The sequence below is a fragment of the Podarcis muralis genome, chromosome 9 (genome assembly GCF_964188315.1).
Source record: "Podarcis muralis chromosome 9, rPodMur119.hap1.1, whole genome shotgun sequence".
Classification (NCBI taxonomy): Eukaryota; Metazoa; Chordata; class Lepidosauria; order Squamata; family Lacertidae; genus Podarcis; species Podarcis muralis.
In genome coordinates this window covers 57,160,892-57,184,169 of record NC_135663.1, presented here as the reverse complement: position 1 = coordinate 57,184,169, position 23,278 = coordinate 57,160,892, and the positions used below count along the sequence as shown (strand labels likewise).

The window sequence follows — 23,278 nt, the reverse complement described above, 5'->3', positions numbered from 1 at the left end:
CTCCCCCTCTCTTGGGGGCTTCTACACCAGTGCTATCATGCAGTTGATGTAGTGTCCAATTTTACTCATGTATGCAACTTGTGCTTTCTATTTTTCCAACAGCAGGGTTCACTGTCCACTTATTTGATGATGGTTTACTTGGATAAAGTCAGTTTAGATTGTAGGGAGAAAAAACAATGAAATAGCTGTTTGGACTTTTAATTTTTCAGTTGTTCAAGTTGTTTCTTTTATTTATTTATTTATTTATAATTTTATTTTCAGTTTTCAAAAGTTTACAGATACACACCTTACAATCACATGCTTCCAATACAAATGCATATTAGACTCCCCCCCCCTTTTGTGGGGGTTTTTTGGTCTTATTTAAAAATTTTAGATCCACTAGTAACATATTTTATTCTTGCCCCCCCCCCCCGCCAGACAAATCTCGTAATGTCTCTTTGCCACTCATTGAAGCATTCTGTTCAATGGAACTGTTTGAAATAAAAACAGCATTTTTGGTAGCACATTCATCTTAATAACTGATATTCTTCCCAACAATGAGAGGTTCAGCCTCCCCCAAACTTCCAAATTTCTCTTAATTCCTGTCCATATTTTAATATAAAAAGGTAAAGGACCCCTGACAGTTAGGTCCAGTTGCAGGCAACTCTGTGGTTGCGGCGCTCATCTCGCTTTACAGGCCGAGGGAGCCGGCGTTTGTCCGCAGACAGTTTTTCTGGGTCATGTGGCCAGCATGACTTAGCCGCTTCTGGCAAAACCAGAGCAGCGCACGGAAACGCTGTTTACCTTCCCGCCTGAGCAGTACCTATTTATCTACTTGCACTGTGTGCTTTTGAACTGCTAGGTTGGCAGGAGCTGGGACTGAGCAATGGGAGCTCACCCTGTCACAGGGATTTGAACCGCCGACCTTCTGATTGGCAAGCTCAGTGGTTTAGACCACAGCGCCACCCACGTCCTGCGTATTTTAATACAATTGTCCTTAAAGATATTTATATTATTGGGTTTTCGCCACACTCCAAGGTATTTGGGCTTTTTCTCAATTAAGAGCCCCGTCGTGTCTAGTAGCTCCTTTTTTAATTGATCTGTTCAAGTTGTTTAAGTTAAAACAGCTAGTTAACAAATTCAAGTGGTAGAAGTTTTTCTTTTGGGAAGTATGGGGCTACAGTTACCTAAGCAATATCAAAATGTATTTATGTATGTGACCACTGCCGCTCAAGTGATTGTTGCCCAAAGATGGAAAGAAGAAAACGTTCCAACCAAAGAAGAATGGCAACAGAATCTATTTTAGAATACTCAGAAATGGCAAAACTTACTGGAAGAATAAGAAACAAACTTTTTAATATAGAATGGAAACCATTTGTTGAATATTTACAAAATTATTTTACAAATTATAATTACAAAAATATTTACAAATTGAGACATTAGCAGGATTGAAGTAAAAACGTGCAGTGACAGAAAACATATATTGATTATCTGGGATAAATACCGTAATAAATAGGGTTAACTTGGAAATGCAGTAAAAAGTATAGATATAAGAAACCACAGAAAGCGGGGGGAGGGAAGTCAAAATATGATGTGTGGAATAATTTGAGTCTATGTTTGGTGTTTGTTGTAAAATGAAAACTAAATAAAAAATAAAAATAAAAACAAATGCAAGTGTTAAGTAAAACTGCAAAAGTTATTAGAGTTTCTATGCTATCTTACAGTGCCATCTGGTGTTGAGATTTGGCGGCATTGTGTGTTTTGTGTGTGTGTGTGTGTGTTTTAATCGCCTTTGCCAAATTTGTGCTTTTGAGATTCTGTCTCTCAAACAGAACTAATCTTTTAACCGGCTGACTTAAAAATGGAATTGGGCAGCTGATGATTTTGCAGGAGACTTTCAGGGCATGAAATGCCATCATTTCTAACAATTCCTCTCCGGTGAGCAGCAGCGCATCTTACCAACCTCTAAACTCCCTAAAGTCTCATAGAGTTGGCACAGAGCTCTTGAACCTGCACACCTACCCCCCAGAATGGGTTAAAACCTGCACTTTTGCAAATATCTCCAAGCCCACTTCTGGTCCTTAGGACTGTTTCTCAGAAATGACAAATTACTGGTGGTGCATTCAAGAAAGGTGTGTGCGGGTTGGGTTGTGGGTGCCAAACCCAGCCAGAATGGTGTAGAGGGCTTGAGTTACAGGAGTTGTGCTGAAATTTTCCTTGCCACTGAAAATGCCTTTCAGAAAGTACTGGCTGGGGAGACTACATTCAGATCCTCATACAGTCATTTAAGTTCATTATCTTCTAACTTATCTTGTGGGGTATTTGTATAATAAAATGAGACCGCCTAGGCGTGCCACCCCAAGCTTCTTGCAGAATGAACAGGAAACAATGTGATAGATGCTGATACAGTGGTACCTCGGGTTACATACACTTCAGGTTACAGACTCCGCTAACCCAGAAATAGTACCTCGGGTTAAGAACTTTGCTTCAGGATGAGAACAGAAATCACACGCTGGCGGGGCAGTGGGAGGCCCCATTAGCTAAAGTGGTGCTTCAGGTTAAGAACAGTTTCAGGTTAAGAACGGATCTCCGGAACGAATTAAGTTCTTAACCCGAGGTACCACTGTATTTGCCTACATTGTACATCCTTATTTTGGGACATTTTAACACAAAGAGCTCTCCAGAATCACGCCTGTTAGCTGTCATGATTTTTAGCTTCTGCCACATCGTGATATTTATTCTTACGTATGTAGATCTCCCCAGCTTACTAATGCCTTAATGAGACAAAAGCAAGGCTTTTTTTTTTTTAACTGTTTTAGAGATTACTACTTTTGTAATCTTTGTTAGTGACTCACTCCCTTTTTATGCTGGCAGGAACAGAAACGTGTTCTCCCAAGGGGAGGCTTGCATCTGTGAAAGCCTTGCCAGGATCTTGGACCAGTTCTGCTAAGCCGAGTCCCAAATCAAAAGTGCCTGTCAAAGGACAAGGAATACGGAGAACACCTAGCATTTCCTCTGTCAGTAGCACTCAGAGTGACCAAAGTACACGCAGCAATAATTGTAAGTCATTTTTTTGTTAATCCATCTCTTTAAAAAAAAATAAAATTAGTTGAATAAAACCCTAAACGGCTTAAGTCTGACCTTATGGCACTGATGGTGTTGTGGCTGTCCTCATCCTTGCAATGTTACCCTAAATAACAGGTAGAAAACAATAACTGGAAAATGCTCATGTTGTTGTTTGCAAATGTGTACCCATGTCACTGAGCAGGCAACACAATCCACCAATGGCGATGGAAATAACTTGTGGTTTAAGACTAGCTTTCATTGTAGTATGCGGTCTTTATGTACAACATTGTTCCTTTCCGATTTTACAGCAGCTGTCTTCGTTTTGTTAGGCTTTCAAATAAGTTGCTGCTTACCAGCTTAAACCAATTTTTACAAGCACGCCGTTTAAGTACCATTAAGGAATTAATACTAAACAGCCCCCTGACAAAGCTTAACTGTTGCCTGCTTTGATACTGCCTTAAATTGTAGGGATTTTTTTTGGGGGGGGGGGTGTAGCAGTGGTGCTACATATTGAAGCCGCTCAAATCTTCTGTGTGGAGAGGAGAGATATTATGCTAAAACCTTGTTGAGCTGAGGAGGCAAACTGCAGAACAGCTTTTTTAATATATATATAGGTTTATTGCATTTCCCTTTACTTGCTCTTTCCTTTAAAACAAATATTCCCTGTGTACTATTTTCTTTAAAAACATTTAAATTTTGCAGCATTCATCTCTCCTACAAACAGATTGGCTCTGAACAGACAGCCATGTTGGGGTTTTTTTGGGGGGCTGCACAGTATACTACGGTGACTGACTCACCTAAGGAGGTTGTAAATGCTCTGTTCCGTTTTTTCTTATACTCTGCTCGTAACAAAGGGGAGGTCTTTTTGCTTCGTAACAAAGAAATGTGGTGGTCTCCTTTTCAGATTAATTGACGACTCTTTCTTAGCTTGATGGCTAGTTGGCTTAATCTGTTTTGTCTCCTGCCTTGAAGCTTACAATTTTTTTCCACTCTAATTCACTAAGAGCAAGCGTGGGGAATACGAGAGAGGGCTGAACATGGCTGCAGTCTTTCGGGCTTTGAGCTTGCTTTGATCATTTTAAATGACTATACCAGGAGGACTTCGCAGTTGCACAGAAACTGACTTTTCTCCTCATATTTTCACCAATTCTACCCTAACGCCACCGGCAGATTCAAGGAGCCACTGCGATATTACCTTATTGACCTTGCTGGTAGTGGGATCTTACAGCTTTTGTATAATCCCTTTGTTAGCCACATTTACTGGGAGAAGAAGTAGGTGATCATCCTTTTTAAAAAATATATGTGTGTGTGTATATTCAGGGGCAGAATGTGTTGACTTATTGAATAAAATGAATGTGTTAATTCTGCATGTGTTAATTCTGCATTGCTTTTTAAAATTGTGATTTGGGGAGAGGGGGAGGAGGATGAATGTGTTCAGTTTCTGTCTAACAGATGTAAGCCTGACCTGCCGTCTAGAGTCGTAATCAAATCTGGGGGATATTTTAGCCGAATGCATTTCCAACTGTAGAGCTTTGTTGTTTGGATATTGCATCCTTTCTCCCCCCTTTTTTTATTTCAGACTTAATTTCACATCCACTCCTTCCCAAATGTGTGTGTGTGTGTGTGTGTGTGTGTGTGTGTGTGTGTGAATGTATGACTTTACTGAGCACAGTTTGGAATCAGACGCATCAACAGCCCATGGGAGACACCATACAATCTTACACTGATACATTTTTTGAGCATTCTAAGGTCAAAGTAAGATGCTTGTTCAGTAAAGCGGTTGGAATTTTAAAAAACCCCAGTGCATATCTGTAAAACAACCTTTTTCTTAAAGCAAGTGTAAAGTAACAATTCTGTTGCTTTGTGTGCCCAATTCTTTGTTATTTTTTCTCTCTCTCTTTTTAAATCTAGTTTCTGCAGTGTGTGTGTGTGTTTTGAGATTGGGCTGTTCTTTCATTCTCTTCCCCCCCAACCCCTGCCCATCAGCCACCACCACCAGTTTTAAGGAAACTGCCTTCCCTTCATCAATGGTTGAAACTGAGTTTATGCAGAGTTTTTAATAGAACTGTTCTTGTACTATAGTCAGGGATGGTGTTTCAGATATGCTGGAGAGGGCAATGAGATGAGGAAGGAAGAAAAAGGCTGCCTCCTGCATAACTTGTACCAGAACAGCATTATTATTTTCATTATTAGCCGCTTTCGGGGGGGGGGGGGACGGGACTGCTGAAATGACATGAACAAAATAAAATATAAATGTATAAAATCAATTAAAAACCAAATTTAAACTATGTACCATCCAAGAATACAGTAAGGACTAGTCCTCCCCCCTCTCCACATGCCCCCAGAGTGTGGGTTGATAATAATAATAATATTTATACCCCGCCTATCTGGCAACAGAATATTAAAAACACGATAAAACATCACATTAAAAACTTCCCTAAACAGGGCTGCCTTCAGATGTCTTCTAAAAGTCAGATAATTGTTTATTTCCTTGACATCTGGTAGGAGGGCATTCCACGGGGTGGGCACCACTACCAAGAAGGCCCTCTGCATGGTTCTCTGTAACCTTGCAGTGAGGGAACTGCCAGAAGGCCCTCGGAGCTGGACCTCAGTGTCCGGGCTGAACAATGGGGGTGGAGACGCTCCTTCAGGTCTACTGGGCTTAGCCTGGTGCCTCAAAATGGACAGTGATGGTGCCAGACATGGAGAGCATTCCACAGACTGGGAACCACTCCTGAAGTAGTTTGTTCTCACATCTCTACCCTATGCACCTCTCTTGGATGTGGCACACAGAAAAGGGCCTTTGATGAAGGCTGTAGGGTCTGGGCTGGTTCATGTGGGGGAGAGGTAGTCTTTGAGGTCCAAAGATGCATTTTGAATTGAGCCTGGAAACTTAACCGTTAGCCAGTACAGCTGTTCCAGAAGTAGTGTCATAGGCTCAGATTTTCTGGTCCCAGTTACTAACCTACTCTCTGAATTTGCCTTAGCTGTAGCTTCCAAATTGTCTTCAAAGGCAGCCCCACATATAATGCATTGCAGTAATCTAACCTAGATCTTACTTGTGCATAGACAGCTGAAGCTAGATTATATTAACTGTTGGCAAGTTTATAAAGTGTGTTTTCCTCCTTGCAGTGGAACAGTTGTGTTCTCAACAAATAGAGTAAACTATGTCTTCATTAACAAGACTGAGAATGACCACTGGGCTTGGAATGCTTACAAAAATGAACGTTGGCATTTGCACAGCAAAATTGTTATTTTACTGGATTATCTTAAATTCTGATAAGCCTGGCATGTACAGGTTTTGCCTCCAAACAACTCAGCAAGTTTGGCCTTAGCTTAAGGTAGTCAATTTCTCACATAAGTATTGGAATAATTTTTCTTATTCGTTTAGTGATGCAACAGTATGGAAAGGTTAAGCCTGAAAATTAACAGCTTGTAGGGTTCATTTAGCCAGCTTCTGTCTTGAACAGGCTGATCTCTCCATCTCGGATAGCAGGATACACGTGGAAGATTAAAATCTGGCCCATTTTTCTTGCTATATTTCCTGGCCACTGAGAAGGTACAGAAAATGATATACTCCTGAAAAATAAGCTAAGTCAGCAAGCCTGCATGCTATTAATTGGTTATTACCATCATGGCATAAGCTAAATCACTACTGAGGACATTTGAAAATGATTTGATTGCACATTTCATTCAGGCATATTAGTTTATATTACACTGTGCTAATTCCCTTTGAACAGTATCTTTAAACACTGTTACGGTAACAAGATTCCTTGCAAAGACCCAGTGCATTGCTATCACTAAACTAGGTCAGTAGACTACTCTTTCATCATGATGAGTTCTGACATGCAGCAAGTCTTGCAGACTTGAAACATCAGATCTGCGTTGCTTGCAAACACGTATTCTAAATGTAATTAAATGGGCCTTCTTAAAAAAAACCCCACAAAAAAACCATTGACATGCATTGAAGGTTTTGTGAGTTAGGGCCATGGGAAGGAGAGTAAGTTGAGAAAGCCCGTTGCCTTATTTGACAGACTTGTATTCTGCTTGACTAGACTGTTGTACTCATCTAATCTGAGTAAACACGTTTGTAATATGGTTTTAAGTCAGCTGTGCAGGGTGGTGTTTTTAAAAAGTGTTATATTTGGGGTTTTTAAAAAAAAAATGTTGGAACTGTGCCATCTTAAAGAAACCAAGTGCCATGCTGTCTTTCTCCATATGTATCTATCAATACCACGAGAACGTTAGAGTCCCATCTCTATGTGCCCTCTCTGAAGGAGGTCAGGAGGGTAGAAATGAAAGAAAGTGCATTTTCTGTGGCACTCTCTCCATTTTTGAAATGCTCTCCTTAGGAGATCTATCTGATGCCAGCCTTGTCATCATTTGGGTGCCAAGCAAAGGTGTTTTGTTTTCCCAGGCATTTGGGCAGCACCAATTATATAGTTATACAGTTAAAGCTTTTTTAAAAACAAAACAAAACAAAACCAAGCTTCTGTGATTTTTATTTATTGTAGGGTTTTTTTCTTGGCTGTAAATCACTTTAGGTGGGAAGCAAAATATAAATTCAACAACCGAAGCTAACCTAACAAAGTGTAATGATAGAATAGCCTAAATGTTTTTGCAGCAACACAACCATGGGTAGGCAAACTAAGGCCCGGGGGCTGGATCCAGCCCAATCACCTTCTAAATCCGGCCTGCGGACGGTCCGGGAATCAGCGTGTTTTTACATGAGTAGAATGTATGCGTTTATGTAAAATGCATCTCTGGTTTATAGGAATTTATTCATATTTTTTTTCAAAATATAGTCCGCCCCCCCCCCACAAGGTCTGAGGGACAGTGGACAGGCCTCCGCTGAAAAAGTTTGCTGACCCCTGTATTTATCACCAAGTGCCACAACAAAGAAAGAGTGTTTGGAGGACTGTAAATAATTTAAATACTAGAGCCACTTTCTGCTTCATTTAATAGATGTTTGTGTTATTGTCTTACCATATATTTTCTGTAACATTCAAAGGGGTTTTACACATCACTGTAAACATGACCCTGGGGTCTGGACTAGTTGAGTGGTTGATATGCACTGCTTGAAATGTGAATGGCTTTCAAAAATTATAGCATAGATATGCCTGGCCAGTTGTAGAAACTTGGGGACCAATTCTATTCCGTAATTTGTGAAGTATCTCTTAGTTTGTTCAGAATGAACATAGTGGATGTCAAAATGCCAAAAGAGCAGTGCTTTTTTCTGGGGGGGGGGGGCGGACTCAGGGGGACGCATACCCCTAAACATTTTGTGAATCTAAGTTTGGCCTCATTGAGGGGCAGTATTTCAATATGAGTAGGAAAATGAGAGTACCCCTAAACATTTTTTTTAAAGAAAAAAGCACTGATTAGAAGTATGTGATTTTTTTAAAAATCTACCAGATTCTTCGGAAATGAGTGGCTCTTAGCTATGTTGCATGTCAGCGCTTTCATGACTTCTTTAAGAATTATTGTCAAATGATTTTCACCAAAATCCCGTATGCTGCCCAAATGAGCAGTGTCCATTATTGTCCCACATTCTGTATCATGTCCATCCTTGTGTTAAAAAACACTGAAACATTAAACATACAACAGTCACAGTGAACAATAGGAGCATCGTGCTAGGATCTTACTGTGATCATAGAGAAAAAGAAGTCCAGACAGTACACTGACGCTTCCTTCTTTACAGGTGCTGTTTTTGTGTTTCAAGCATGTGGTGTCTGAGTATCCATATGGAGGCTTTCATGGCTGTCTGCTTGACGGTTGTTGTTTTTTCTTCCTAAATCCAGCAGAACAAAATTCCCTTTCCCTTTTCTTGGTGTTGCTTTCCCTTTCCACCAAGGTAAATTGCGTTGGTGCAAAATAAGGGCACAATCTTAAAATAAAGTGAGCAGGCTTTTAAACAGAGTTTCGGACTAAAGAATGAACAATGTAGAAGTCCTCAACATAACTGGATTGCTGTAGTTGTCAAATACCTGCAGTAAGGGGACTGGGATTTGATTGCTCCTGCAAATGTGGCTACACATCTCCTGCCAACCCTATCAAGTAGGGTTTCGATACTGGTGTAAATCATGATCCAGTCGGAAGGAACGTGAGCAGGCTGAAGTTATGCACAGGAGAAGGAAGGGGTTGTGATCTCCCATGACTTAAGAGATCAGGAATGTTGTCTGTACACATGCCTTTATTGTGGCAGAAGCTTTTTTCAGGCTAGGGCACATTTTATAAGATACATACATGTTTTATTTCCTTGTGATCATGTGCTGTATATAGCAGGTATGAGCTGCAAGCAGTATTATTCCAGGATTTTTTTAATCCTTCATTTTTGGTTAATGGGCAGCATGCCCTTGGCTTTGCTATTTGCAAGCAAAGCCCCAGTGGGAGATACTTTTTTGCAGTATGTTAGAGGGGAGTGAAGAAGCATCTCAGAAAGTGAGTGCTATTTTCATATGAAGCAAAAATCGAGTTTTTTCCCCTAAAATGACTAGTGGTAGACATCTGGAGTTGGTGTGTTTCCTCCAGCTTCCTCTTCTCCACTCCTTAGCGGTGCTCAGATCACTGACAACGGTGGCTCACTTTGTTTAAAAATAGGAATTTCTCAACAGGAAAAACTTTGTAAAAACTCTACCTTGTTTCATGAGGACGTTATATGAAGAGTGGTATGAATAAGGATGCAGAAGGGATACACTAAATATTGGGCAGTCTCTGAGATTAAGAAAGTGGCTATATAAGCTAATAATAGTGGGAAGAATAATGTAATGATACAACTATAGTGCCAAATAAATGAACAGTCCAGGGAAGCAGATCCATTGTGTAGCGTAACATGGAAATTATAAAGGAACAACAATATAGAGGGAGGAAAATAAATCTGTAGCAAGAATAATTTTGGAACTCCTTTTGGGAGTGTACTGTAATGAAAACGTGGTAGCTTGTCTCAGTCCTCTTACAATAACCACATAAAGTTAGAAAATACACTATGGCATTGTTAAACCAGATATGCATCTTTGTATGAGGGATGCTTCCCTACAAGTAAGTGTTTGTGTGTTGGAGACTGGTGAATTGACTAAATCTATGTACACAAATGGAGCACATGCCTGTTACATTGTAATTATTTACACAACAGTTTTGTAGTTGTTTCTTTTGGTCCCTAGGTCTAGGTATGAGCAGCCCATCAGCAATGATAGATGGGGTTCCACTTTCAAACTTTGTGGCACCTAATGCCTGTTGACTCTCCATGTACAGATATATTTCTAACAACAGAGGATAATACTTGATACATCTGAAAGTGTATTCCATAATAAATTTGTTAGTCTTCAAGCTGCCACAAATCTTGTTGTGTTTGCTGCTGCACCATAAGAGTAAAAAGAGTTTCAAGTGTTGAACATTTGGCATAATTGGTATGTGGTACTTAAACTGAACTTCTTTATGGCTTGTATTTTTCCTTTATAGCTACAAGTGCCACAATTATAATCAGAAATGGAGAGTGGCCTTCGAAGTCGTCTTGTCAGAATGGCACAGCTGAATCCATCTTTCTAAAGCCCATTCCTAGGCCGAGAGTGCTTTCCCTGAAAAGCACCCCAAAAGGTATCTCATCTCTTAAGCTTGCTGACTTCACTTTTATTCCAGCAGCTCCCATGTCCTTGCTGCCACTTCATTCCAGCCTTTGTCCCCCCCCCCCCCCCGACAGGAATAAATCTGGCAGGGGTGGTGGGGCTCAATTAAATCTTAGATCCCAGGCCCTTGGAATAATGTGCCCTGCATTGGGTGGCCTGTTCCCTTAAAATTTGCTGAGAGTGTAAATAGAGCCCACAGCCCCTTGCCTCTCCCAGAGAACATCTGATCTTTAACAACCCTGATCCTAAGCTGCAGTAGCATGGACCAAAATGATCTTGGCATGTGGGAATTTACAAGAATTACTAAGCTCGGCCACCATACGCATCAAACCCAGAAATCAAAACTACAGTGGTGCCTCGCAAGACGAAAAGAATCCGTTCCGTGATTCTCTTCGTCTAGCGGTTTTTTCGTCTTGCGAAGCAAGCCCATTGACAGCTTAGCGGATTAGCGCTACATCGGTCTAGCGGCTTTCAGCGATCAGCTGTTAAGCGGCTTATCAGCGGAACAGCTGATAAGCGGCTTAGCACCTTAGGAAAAGGGGGGGGGGAGCAAAAAAAAACCGCGGGGACTCGCAAGATTTTTTCGTCTTGCGAAGCAACCCCATAGGGAAATTTGTTTTGCGAAGCGCCTCCAAAACGGAAAACCCTTTTGTCTAGCGGGTTTTCCGTCTTGCGAGGCGTTCATCTTGCGGGGCACCACTGTATGCAGTTTTATATAAAATGGGAGGAAGGGAAGGACACAAAGGGTCAAAACAGAATACTGAAAAACAATCAGAGCTCTGTGGCTAAAAATTTGACTGATCCCAAGCTATTGGTTTGATGATAGCATAAGTGTTCTCAGTCTACTTAGGAGTGTGGTTGCAGGCTCTACAATAGTCAGTGATAGAGAAACGTAGAATTGTAGAGTTGTAAGGGACCACAAGGCTCATCTAGTCTTACCAATATATTTCCTGGATCCCTACATTAGGAAGGGGACAGACCTTGATGTGAGGGCAGGGACAAAGACTTCTCATTGGTCAGGCAGTCTCCAGTGAAGCAGAACCCAGACATTTTGACAGGTAGACCGTCCCTCTGGGATTAGAGGAAGATGGTTATCTCAGGTGTAAATTGTCACCGGGATCTCCCGTCCCTGCCAGATAGTTTAAAATATATATATATGGCTCTGAAGGCTTTAGTGGCAAATCCATGCTAGCCTTGCTCAGGAGAAATGGAGGGGCAGGAGGAGACCAGTGCCTTACATGACAAGCCCTATGTATTAGTTCTGAGATTTATGACTCTTGCAAGCTTAAAAATAGAAAAGATGGGATATTTTAATTTAAAAAATCAGGCATATGTTTTCCTTCAGTAAGAGATATGAGATGAGGAAGCTTCCAAATTGCCACCAATGAAGCACATGCTGGAACATTGATGGATGATTGTCTAACTGTAGCTGAGGAGTACGTCTGCTTGTTTAAATACCAGCAGTGTGCTAGTTTCTGTACAAACCATAGACGTGCATAGTCCCAGCCAAGAATTCTTACAGGTCACGCTAGGCAGCTGAAATCAGTGGAAGGGAAAAGGTCAGGGGCTAATTAAATGGCTGCCATGTGATCTCTTCCAGCACAAGATTAAAATAGGTGATAATCTTTGTGGGTGGGGGAAGAGACCCCTGAAACTGTTGCAGCTGCATTTCTTAGCCTTAAATGACTGGGGGGGGGGGGAGAGCCTAATGTCTTCATAATGATTTTTCTAAGCTGGAAAGCAGTGTTCTTTCCAGTTCAGGCAAAGTCCAGTATGGTAACTTAGACAAGGACTGACCACATCTACCAAAAATCTCTGTAGGCAGAAGAAATAATCAGAATCCTGAATATGGATCCCCCCCCCCCAATAAATCATATGGAACGTTCTTGATCTAACTGGAAAACACCTGATCAATTGCTGGCAGTATTGTCACAGAACCTTGATTAGTTCCAGGTGTGATCTGGAACCCAGCGGAATGTAGTCCCTTCTGCTGATAAATTAAAAGTGCAGTTAGTTGCAGTCTTGTGTGGGAGAGAGAAAAGTCTTAGGGCTGTTTGGATGATACCCTCTCTTTATAGTGTGTGTATGGTGGGGGAGAATAAGCATGCAAACCCAACATGCTCTTCTGAACTTGCTGCATGTAAAAGTTGGGTGAAGAGAGAAGTACTGTCCAATCTTTCTAGGCATCATGAGAAATGGAACTGGTGTTGCCACTCTATGTACTTACCCCCGTTACCCTTTGTAATTTCTAGTTGAATAGAAAGCATGATGAGATTGACACCATGTTGGGCATTGTCCCATCTCCAACTCAGTGCTACACAACATGCATTATGTCCTTCTAGGACTTATGGGGAGGAGGGGGTTGACATGGTGTGGCAGCAGTTTTTTATATTTTTTATATCATTAGGAGCACAGGTAGTTGCCTTATACTGAGTCAAATCATTGATCCATCGAGCTCGGCATTGTCTACACTGATGAGCGGCTTTCTAAGGTGTCAGGTGGTTCATATAAAGTTTACAGATGCATTGGATACTTTCATTATAGCAACGTCTAATTTATTTGTGGGGGGTCTTTTCCCTTTTTTTTAAAGGAGTGAAAAGCAAGTTGAGCTCAGTGAGCCAATGTCTGCCAAAATCTTCTGGGGCACTTCTTCCAGGAAGGAAAACCAGAGATGCAAGAGGGAATCAGCAGCTGGGTAAAGTATTAGTCCCATTTTTGTTTGCGTGGTGTTATTAGTTAAGGTTATAGGTTCATCTGTGTTATCTCCAACATCATTTCTATCCAAATGGCTCATGGATGAATTAACTGGCATGGTGCTTATACAATATACAATCAGACCTGTGTTAGGAAACATGACTTGTCTTGGATTTTGCAGATTTTGCTCAACCCTGGGCATCTAAGCACTGGTGTTGACTAAGGCAAGTGTACCTGTGTGTTTTCCCCCATTTACTTTAAAGCTTAAGTGTATGCTTATTCCACTGAGTGGAAATGCTTACTGGTGCATGTAAGAATTGTTGTATTCTATGATGGCAGTATCCGTTTTGCTATTTGTTCCACCTAGGGAACTAAATTTGTAGATAAATGTTGTGGATAAAGTAATAGGTTTCCAAACATCTATTACAAACCTGCAAAAACAGTTCTGACTTTCATTCAAGTTAATTGTGCAGAACGGGGAAGGATTTTTTAAAAGGAAGTTCAGAATGATGCATAGCAGCATGAGGAACCATGCATATATTAACCTAATTTTGTTACCTAGTCTCAGAATAGTGGCGGTGGTTGTTGTTTTTTTTAAAGGAGCATTTCTTCTTATATATAGAGAAAAGAAAAAATGCGCAGAAATCAAGACTTATGACTTTAAACATGGAATAATACATGATAATGCTAACAGTGAAACAGTATGCAGTATTACAGTTTGGAAAAGCCTGTCTTCCTAGTGATAATTGCATATTCACATTTGCTGATAACATACCATGTCACTTCTCAGCAAGGCAAAATGTATAATTGGGAAGATTTAGCATATCCCTGCTTCTTAAATCCACTCACTGTATGACCAAGTACTTTAAAGGGAGCCTGAAGAGTTTAAAGATAATCCACTTAAGCCCAAATATATATGCTTCATACAAGCACATGTAGCAGTTGCCTGGCAGCTCCTTCCTAGCTGGAGAAACTACTTTGAGTAGTGCGGGCAATAGTTACCTGCCTGTAACTCCAGCCATTAGTTATTTGCCTCAACCCTACAAATTTCACATGCATGGGTTCCCTCCAAACATGCACATGAAATCCCGAGTTGCTCGGGAGAACGAAATAATTTGGAGTACAGTCCTGAGAGGGGCAAGTGTCCCTCCAACTTACCCACCTTCTGAAGTAGCATTTTCTGTGTTTTTTGTTTGGTATTGGTTTTATAGAATGAGCCATTGGGCTTCGTTTGGGTATGTTGCCTTTGAGGAGTAGCTTGATCCATAAGGCTAGTGTGTGCATTTTATTTCCTTTTTAAAAAGAGTATGACAGTTCAAGTTACGTTTTTGTCTTTTGCAGGACCGTCAGGACAAAATGTACCTCGAAGTTTATTGTCTACATTCAGTTCTGGTGAGTTCAATCACTCCCTTTTGTTCCTAAAAGTATTGTGCTAGCAAGGAGGAGTTCCAGTCCTGATCCTAAGTATATTTTATGATGGTATTCTGGGTGAAGCAGTTGGCGAAAACTTTAGTGTTTTTTGTTTCCTGCACCTTTTTTGATATGAGACTTTCATACTGGTAGTATGACATCTCTGTTGTCCAAGCATGGGAAACCTGTGACCCTCCAGCAAATGTCTTTATCATTTGCTACAAACAGAAGTTATGGTTCCATTCCCCACGGAGAGTCTTCCAGTGTGGGTTGAGTGCCGAAATTAGGTTTAATTCTGTTTCCAGAGCTTGCTTGGGGGAAAAGCTCATGGGGAGAGGCAAGGCAGGGAGTGCGTTCAGCACCCTTTCTGCTCATTAACTTTTGCCTCACATCCTCCTTGCTTCATACATGATTTGGGTGGGCCTGCTGCCAGAATTCCATCTAATTTGGCCCTGATTCTTAACTCTGTTTTTTTTTTAAATAAGGCTTAATTCCTCCCCTGCAAATGCCCCTTATGTTATTTTTAATCTTTTCCTCCCTCCAACTGACCTCTGAAACCAGAGGCAACTCTAGCTGAGGAAAATCAGGAGGGCTGCAGGTCATTCATAGGTAGCATACACATACGGTAAGAAATAAAATAATACCTGCTGTTGGTCCTCTCTACCCTCTTTTGTGTTAGCTTGGCGCAAACACTCTTATCAACACGTTTGCCAATGTTGTAATCAATCTACAGAACACTAATTCATTCTCCAATGGGAGTTCCCATCCTATTCTAACTATAGCAGCTTCAGGGGGGCATATTGTGTTGGGACTGTGGCATGGGAGGAAAGAGTTAACAGCTCCACTGCAACTCTGGCCCTGATTGGCTAACCCACATGCACCTGCTATTTAATCTCTAAATCATGCAGGTGACAAGTTTCCCATCACGTTCAGGTTGACATACAGCTTAGAGAACCAAATGTACTTTACCAATCAGACCAGCTAAACTGACGTTCTGAATCCTGTGTAGCGTATAAGAAAGTATTTGAACTAAAAAGTTGGAGTTGATAGCATGTGATGTAATAATTTTGTATGTAATGCCAAATATAATTTGTCATTGAGCAACATAACCTTCATATATTTATCTTTGATTGTGGTCTGCAGTGTAGAGGTTAAGCCAGCAATCGGCATGTAGTAAGATGTTCACTTGCAATTTCCAAGTCTTGTACACCTGCCTTCAGTTTTAGAGCTCAGCAATAAATAATGCATTTGGCGAAACCTTCATTTACCTTAATGGTTCCGTGTGTCAACGAAGAGTGATGAATGGCATGTGCTGAATTAGAAGTGCTACTTATAACATGAAATGTTAATTATAGATGCCTTAGTGATACTGAATTCCTCAATGCATAGGTCTAAAAAGGTTCCTAGCGTTGTCAATTGCTCTTGAAGGCTTCTTCCTGTTGACTCGGTAGTTCAATGTTAATCATGATTTACTCAAACTGATTCTCTCTTTATTGAATCAGGATTAATTGGTAGACCCAAAATATTAATGGACGTGAGCAGACTAAGAGTTATTCTGTATATGCAGCATGAGACAAATATTTGCACAACAGTAGCTCTGCAGATGTTAACCACATTCCTGACACCTAGTAAATGCCTCATGGAGCAGTGTTGCAATGCTAATTGTATAGGACTCCACACAGTATTTAAGCATTATGTTTACATCTAGGAATTCCTGCATTGCAGGGGGTTGGACTAGATGATCCTTGGGGTCCCTTCCAAATCTACAATTCTATGAAATCAAAGGCTCCTGTAAATGATGGAAATGTTTTTAGGTAAATTTCACATGAAAAGAGTTGCTGTGTCTTTCGGGTCATGTACTCAGATGTGATTGGATTATTATTTTTCTGAGATTAGATTGGACAGTGAGATTCTGAGAGCAGTTGAGCCATTGGCGTGAAGGTGGAAGATTCAGTTAGGCAGTTGGCAGCTGTGGGTTGATGGATGAAAAAGGGAGATCTTGGAAAATGAGGTTATGAGCATTCTTGTACCTAGTATATGTTGACTGTGAGGTCTGGGCCTTGTAATATAAGGAAGCTAGCAATAAATTGGATTGTATTCTGTCTTGTTTTGTTTGGATTCCTTCCTTGCCTTGGTTGGCTTTCTATAGAATGATAGGAAGTTCTTATTTTTATTTGAAAGGAGAACTATATACCTTGTTGCTTTTCCAGTGAGTTTGAACAAATTGTTTCTTCAAGGCAAAGGTAGAGAAATGCCAGAAAACCACAGTAGGCCAATTACATTTTATTGGGCCTATCAAACCTAGGATCGGTCCTGTTGGAATGATGAGCCAGCAGATTGGGCTGGTTGATACAGGATGCGGACCCAGTGTCTACTCCAAGACTATATTACATCAGTAAAGAATAAAGTTGTGACCTATTTAATCCAAAGAACTGGCTTGTTGTGTCTTTATTACTCTGCCCCGGTTTTGCTCAGGCATTTGCAGGCTTACTGCGCCTGGGCCTGCAAATACTTCCGTGTAAAGAAAGATCTGTCTTTTGCTTGAAGCTGGATACAGACCTGGAGATCAGATTTTACATTGCTTTGTTGTTGTTCTTGAGGTCAGGAAGTTTCGCAGCAACCATTTGTGTGTTTGTTTCTTAAATTTGTATACTGCATCTGAAGGTCTCAGGGCAGTTTACAGCATAGAAATACAAAATGAAAACACAAAATACATAATAAAAATGAAACCAAACCCATACCCACCCTCCCAAAAACACATTTTAAGGGACATGGAATGTTAATCAGCCAAAGGCCTGATTATAGAGAAATGTTTTGTAGTGAAGGTGCCAGGCAAGCCTCCCTGGGGAGAGCATTCCACAAAAGGCTAGTTCTTGTGTTACCACCCTCTGGTCCTCTCCAGGGGTGAGGCACACAAAGAAGGGCCTCAGCTGATGAACGCAGAGTCCAGGTCAGTCCTTGATATATTGTGGTCTTGACCCATTAAGGCTTCATAGGACAAACCAGCACTTTGAATTGGGCCCAGAAACTAATTGGCAGCTAGTGCAGTTGGGTCAGGATCAGTTTAATATGCCAAGAGTGCTCCACAAAGCAGAAGAGGGCATTCAGGAGCGATCATGTCAATGGCTTGAGCCATTCGGATGTTCCAGAAGTTGGCCAGGGCTTTGACAGGAGCATCAGAGAGATCAGCTGGAGAACTCCCCAGAGTCTTCTGTAAACCTATTGGATCCATTAGCCTCAAAGGATAGACCATCCTCATAGGTCCCCTGCCGCTCTGCAGAGGGGGAAAGGCGCTGAAAGCTTAAACACCAGCAGGAAGTGATCTGACCATGACAAGGGGCTGATGTCAATATCCCCCCAGTTGAGAAAAGAAGGTCCAGGATGAGGCCTGCCACATGCATTGGGCCGGTAACATGTTGGGACAGCCACATGGTGGTCAAGACAGCCATGAAGTCCTGAGCTACCCCAGAGACAGTTGTCTTGGCATGGATGTCCCAACAGTCTGGGGGTCCTCAACATCAACACCAAGACCAGCTCTGTCAGCTCAGGCAGGGAGATAGCTGGGCAGCAAGGCTGATGGCAAAGCAACAGAATCCCATATATGTCCTGACGGCCCGATGCCAGGAAGACACACTCTATTCCCCCCACACAACTGAACAGAGAGCCTGGAAAGAGAAAGAGAAATTCTGTAGACCACAGCAACTTCCCCTCCCCAACTCTCAGGTCTTCTCTGATGCTGCACCAAGTAGCCAGGTGGCCATAGCTGGGTGAGACCAACTCCACCCTGTTCACCCACCCAGGTCTCAGTGATACAGACCTCCTCATCCATAATCGGATCATGGGTGAGGGTGGTCTTGCTCAGAGCTGACCTGGCATTTAGCAACAGCAGCCGCAGACCTGAGGACAACTGCAGTTCCCCAGGTCAGAGGAAGGGCTGGCACAGTCACTAACTGCCTGTGCTGTGTGCCCTTTCCCATCTCCTACGCCATACCTCCCCCTACCCTGGATCACTGCGATTGGGGCCCCCTGGTCTTCCCTACTCCTCTTTTCCCAGGCACATATTCACCCCTTTATTTTAAAAAAAGCAAAACTCCAAAACGGAAAAAAAACACCCGCAGATTAAAAGCTGTTTAGAAACAATTTAAATTTAAAGCCAAACAGTTGGGGACTCTGGTGTTGTTTTTTATTGCCCTAACAGAAATCCCTAGACAATACCCAAGGTTGCCTTTGGGTGTTGGGTAATTGAAGGAAAGCGAAGCACAGCCTTCTGTAAATCTGATGTTTAAGGTTTAGAGTCACACTTACATATAGATAGATAACTGTTGACTTGTGAGTCCCTGCATGATGTGACATATTGGCTCAATAGCAGGTTTTTTTTTCCCTTTTAAAACCCATATGCTATCTCTTCCTGAATTGGCAGGTTTCCTTTGGATGCCGTCTAAAGCATGCACCCTCTTATCTTAGGCTGTGTACACACAGCATGTTTAAAGCACATCTGCTCCACCCCCCTACAATCCTGGGAATTGTAGTTTAGCCCTCAGCGCTACAGTTTTGCCAGCACCCTTAACAAACTACAGTTCCCATTATTCTTCTTTGGATGTGTGTGTAGGGAATGTGATTTAAATGTATGGTGTGTACACAGCCTTAATCATCATGGCCTGGTTTGCATGTCTCATGCTATGCCAAGATAAGGGACCACACAGGCTCCTGGAGATGAAACTGGCATGCGCTTGGCTCCTCCCTGATCCTTTTTGCTGCAGAACTGCACAGAACTGCTAAGCAAACGTTTGTTCTTGGTTAGAGCTGGTGAATACTGAGCGGAGACCTTAATCACCGGGTCTGGATGGCACACTAAGCCAAACCTTGGCTTAGCTCAGCACCAAAATGTACTGGGAGGTGGGGAGAGAAAGGGATGCAAGCTCCTCTTCAGGAGCACACAGATTCATGTGGTCTTCCTAAGTACAGTGGTACCTCAGGTTAAGTACTTAATTCATTCCGGAGCTCTGTTCTTAACTTGAAGCTGTTCTTAATCTGAAGCACCACTTTAGCTAATGGGGCCTCCTGCTGCTGCTGCCGTGCCGCCGGAGCACGATTTCTGTTCTCATCCTGAAGCAAAGTTCTTAACCCGAGGTAATATTTCTGGGTTAGCAGAGTCTGTAACCTGAAGCGTATGTAACCCGAGGTACCACTGTATTGGCGTAGCATGTTACCCATCACTAAACAGGCATTTTTAGTGCCATGAAACAGCACAACCAGCCTGACTTCCCTCTCTGGGCATTTCTCTCTCGATCCCATTTAAGTGAAGAATTTCATCAAGAATTCACGGGCGCGTAAACAACAGTAATACGTAATATCAGCGGAATCCCGGTGAAGGGTTGTTGTTGTTTTTTATGCGCCTGGTTAGAAAGTGCTAAAATGTGTAAGTGGCTATGATAGCTGGGAGTAAGCATATTTCAGAACTGTGAAAAAGGATAAAAGGCCCTTTGGTTATATGAGGAATAATCTTAATCCATCTTGTGGAACGTTAAATCTTCTCCTCTAGCGGTCTTGCAATAGAATGAGATGTGTGACATTACCGGGTGATATATTCAGCTTGGGAGACCACCCACTTCCTCTTCCTCCTCCTCCTCCTCCTCCCCATCCCTCCTGGGTCCCTTCGTAGATTAAACATGAACAGTGTGATGTAATTCAGAGGCTGCTTGCCTTCTGAATCACAGAGCAGTTTTATTCTAAGGGGGAGCTTTGTTTTACAGCATCTGGTGGGGAAAGACGCTGCCAGCAGCGTTTACATTGTGGATATAGGGTCTGCCTTCTTGGACTCTCCTGGCTTTTCATCCGATTGTGGAATCTCAGTGAAGAACCAAGGGGAGGTTGTTGTTTTTTTTGATGTACTGTGAGCTTGTTTTCCTTCTTCCTCTGGCCAGCTACTGCATGGCCCCAATGCTGAGTTACCAATATAGTATGTGACAGTACATGGAGGCATTTTCCTGCTTGGTTTTCTTCCAATTGCTCTGAAGACATGTTATGGTCCCCGAAATTCTCCTTATCCAACATGCATGTTCGTCTGACTGCAAAAGGCTTGCTACAAAATCTCCGACTTCCTGCTGGATTTGGGAAAAACACAGTTATTTTTCATGCAGGTTGGTAATTTTTCTCTGTGTATGGGGGACATCTTGTCTTGTTTACTTCTGCTGCTGTAGCAGTTAGGATTTGTTCAGAGTTCTGTTTCCTTCTTGCAGCTTTAAACCTTAAACTGCACCATGTCAGACAAATTAATCATCATTTTCTTAGTGTGTGCGTGCGTGCATGTGAGGGGGGGGGGAGAGAGAGAGAAAGAGGGAGGGGGAGAGAGAACAGAGGTCTGACAGATGTGTAATCTATTTATAAAGTAAAGAATGTGATTTTAGGATCAGGTTCTTAATTTTTGTTTAATTATATGGCATATAGATTCAGATGTTCATATATTATAAATCAGACTGTGTATTTTAAATAAAGCTGTCTTCTATACACTTCTGAAATGTATTCAGCATAATAAGCAGAATGTGTTCTAAATGGAATTCTGAAAGATTATTGCTGAATTTGGACAAAAAATAATCATAGTTCTAGTGCACATAGATAGGCAGTAAAAATATAGTAAATACTGTTCCTGGAAAGAAACGGATAAGCATAATGTATTCTAAATGTGACCTAATTACATCTGCATCAACGTTTTTTGTACTACATTGCATATCAAACAGAAAAATGTAGCAGCTTTCTTTTTATACATTTGGAAAGCATAATGTTTCAAATAGTGCATCCAGCAAATATGTAACTGAAAGTCCTTTTCGGAGTTTAATCATGTCTCTGTCACCAAGCAGTTTTAATGCGCTCTGTTTATAGTGTGTTTTTGTGTCTCCCCCTCCCTTCTCCTCCCCAGGGCATTTCCTTTTCAGCCTGGCAACTAATAATCTTTCCTAACATCTCAGCCCCTTGGGTATTTTTGACATGCAATTCAGGATGGCTATGCACATGCCTGCTCTCCCCTCCCTCCTTTCCCCCCTCCTCTGTGTGTGTGTGTGCATGTGTGCTTAGCACAGCAGTCAGAATGATCTCATAATTCAGGGCAATTGTTACAGTTCAGATGTTTCATAGGCAAGTGAGCTATCCAAGCATTAACATGTGTGGCACAGCTGAAGGGAAACAACAAATATTTTTATCGGAATATAGGTAGATATGCTACTTAACATTGCTACTAACCAACTGATGTGTAAGACTCAGCTGCAAAAAAACAAACAAACACAACCCTGCAAAAAGATGTGTGTGTAGATTGCAATTGACTTGATAGCTAGATCTGAGTTCTGTATGTGTACACATGAAAGCTCTTGTGCGTGTAGTTCTGTGATCTGAGTCTGCTGTTGTACATATTAACTGCACATCCTTCTTAACTGGAAGTAAAATATAAAAAATGTCCTGCTAGCAAACCTTTTCTTAATACAGTACGTTTACACGTAGACCGTGGAAAATATCCAGGTTTTCAATATCCCTGTTTTCACTGCATTCATGACTCTTTTATGTGCATGTCACATAGGTCTTGGAAAGCTGGAGCTAAATTTGTTATATACAGTAATTGGCCATGTAGCTAGCTGGCCATATTTTGTTCCCTTAAACACATAGATGGTCAGTAAAATCTGTCTTCTGTGGTAGCTAAGGTTAAAGTGCTTATTCTGCTATGGCTGTGGCTAGAATACTTAACTGGGGGAAATGGTTATACAAGTAGCTGAAGACATAAGCCTTTGCTGCCAAGCCAGTGATGCAAACATGCAGCAGCAATGTGGAGGTTCTTTGCACCAAGAACATGTGAAAGAGAGCTCATGAGATATGGGTCCAGAATTGTTGACCTGTATTGTATAATCTGAGCTGCAGAGCTCAACATTGTCTGTTATAAAAATTTTGCATCCAGTAAAGCTCTCTCCCTGCCCCCAGCTTGATTGATCTCAGCATGGTAGCATAAATGTTCATGGAAATGCTTTAAGAGGAACTCCTTTTTGTGTGTGTCGTATCTGATACTCTTAGCCCCTTAACAATAGGTAGCATCACCCAGTGGAAGAAATCATAGTTCAGGCATAGGCAAACTTGGCCCTCCAGATGTTTTGGGATTACAACTCCCATGATCCCTAGCTAACAGGACCAGTGGTCAGGGATGATGGGAATTGTGGTCCCAAAACATCGGGGGGGGGGGCGAGTTTGCCTATGCCTGTCATAGTTGATTACTTGAGTTTTAGTTGATTTAAAATTGCCTGTAAACAAGAAGCAGAAAACCATTATTTCATTATTATTAGATGATGATGATGATGATGCCGCATTACAGACACACATCTTGGAAAAGGCACTCCCTTTTGCATGCTGGAGGAGTGGAAAGCCTCTGCTACCTGTGGTTTTTTTGTAAGTACATGTATTAAAAACCCACAATTTCCAAGAATTAGATGCCCAATTATTTTGGGGTGCCTTTTAAACCTCTTAGCTGATTA

General features: G+C 41.6%; 1 protein-coding gene across 9 annotated transcripts in view; it reads left to right on the top strand.

Moving 5' to 3' along the window:
- MTUS1 (microtubule associated scaffold protein 1) overlaps window positions 1-23,278 on the top strand; it is a 103,071-nt gene that overhangs the window by 36,612 nt on the left and 43,181 nt on the right. For 6 of the 9 annotated variants that reach the window (XM_028745084.2, XM_028745088.2, XM_028745086.2 and 3 more), the window contains exons 4-7: window positions 2,854-3,039; window positions 10,504-10,638; window positions 13,258-13,362; window positions 14,703-14,753. In XM_028745084.2, the coding sequence (XP_028600917.2) occupies window positions 2,854-3,039; window positions 10,504-10,638; window positions 13,258-13,362; window positions 14,703-14,753 (477 nt within the window). Of the gene's footprint in view, window positions 1-2,853; window positions 3,040-3,889; window positions 4,318-10,503; window positions 10,639-13,257; window positions 13,363-14,702; window positions 14,754-20,438; window positions 20,912-23,278 lie in introns of those variants that run through there. The other 3 variants (XM_028745091.2, XM_028745089.2, XM_028745092.2) reach the window with 3 other exon arrangements.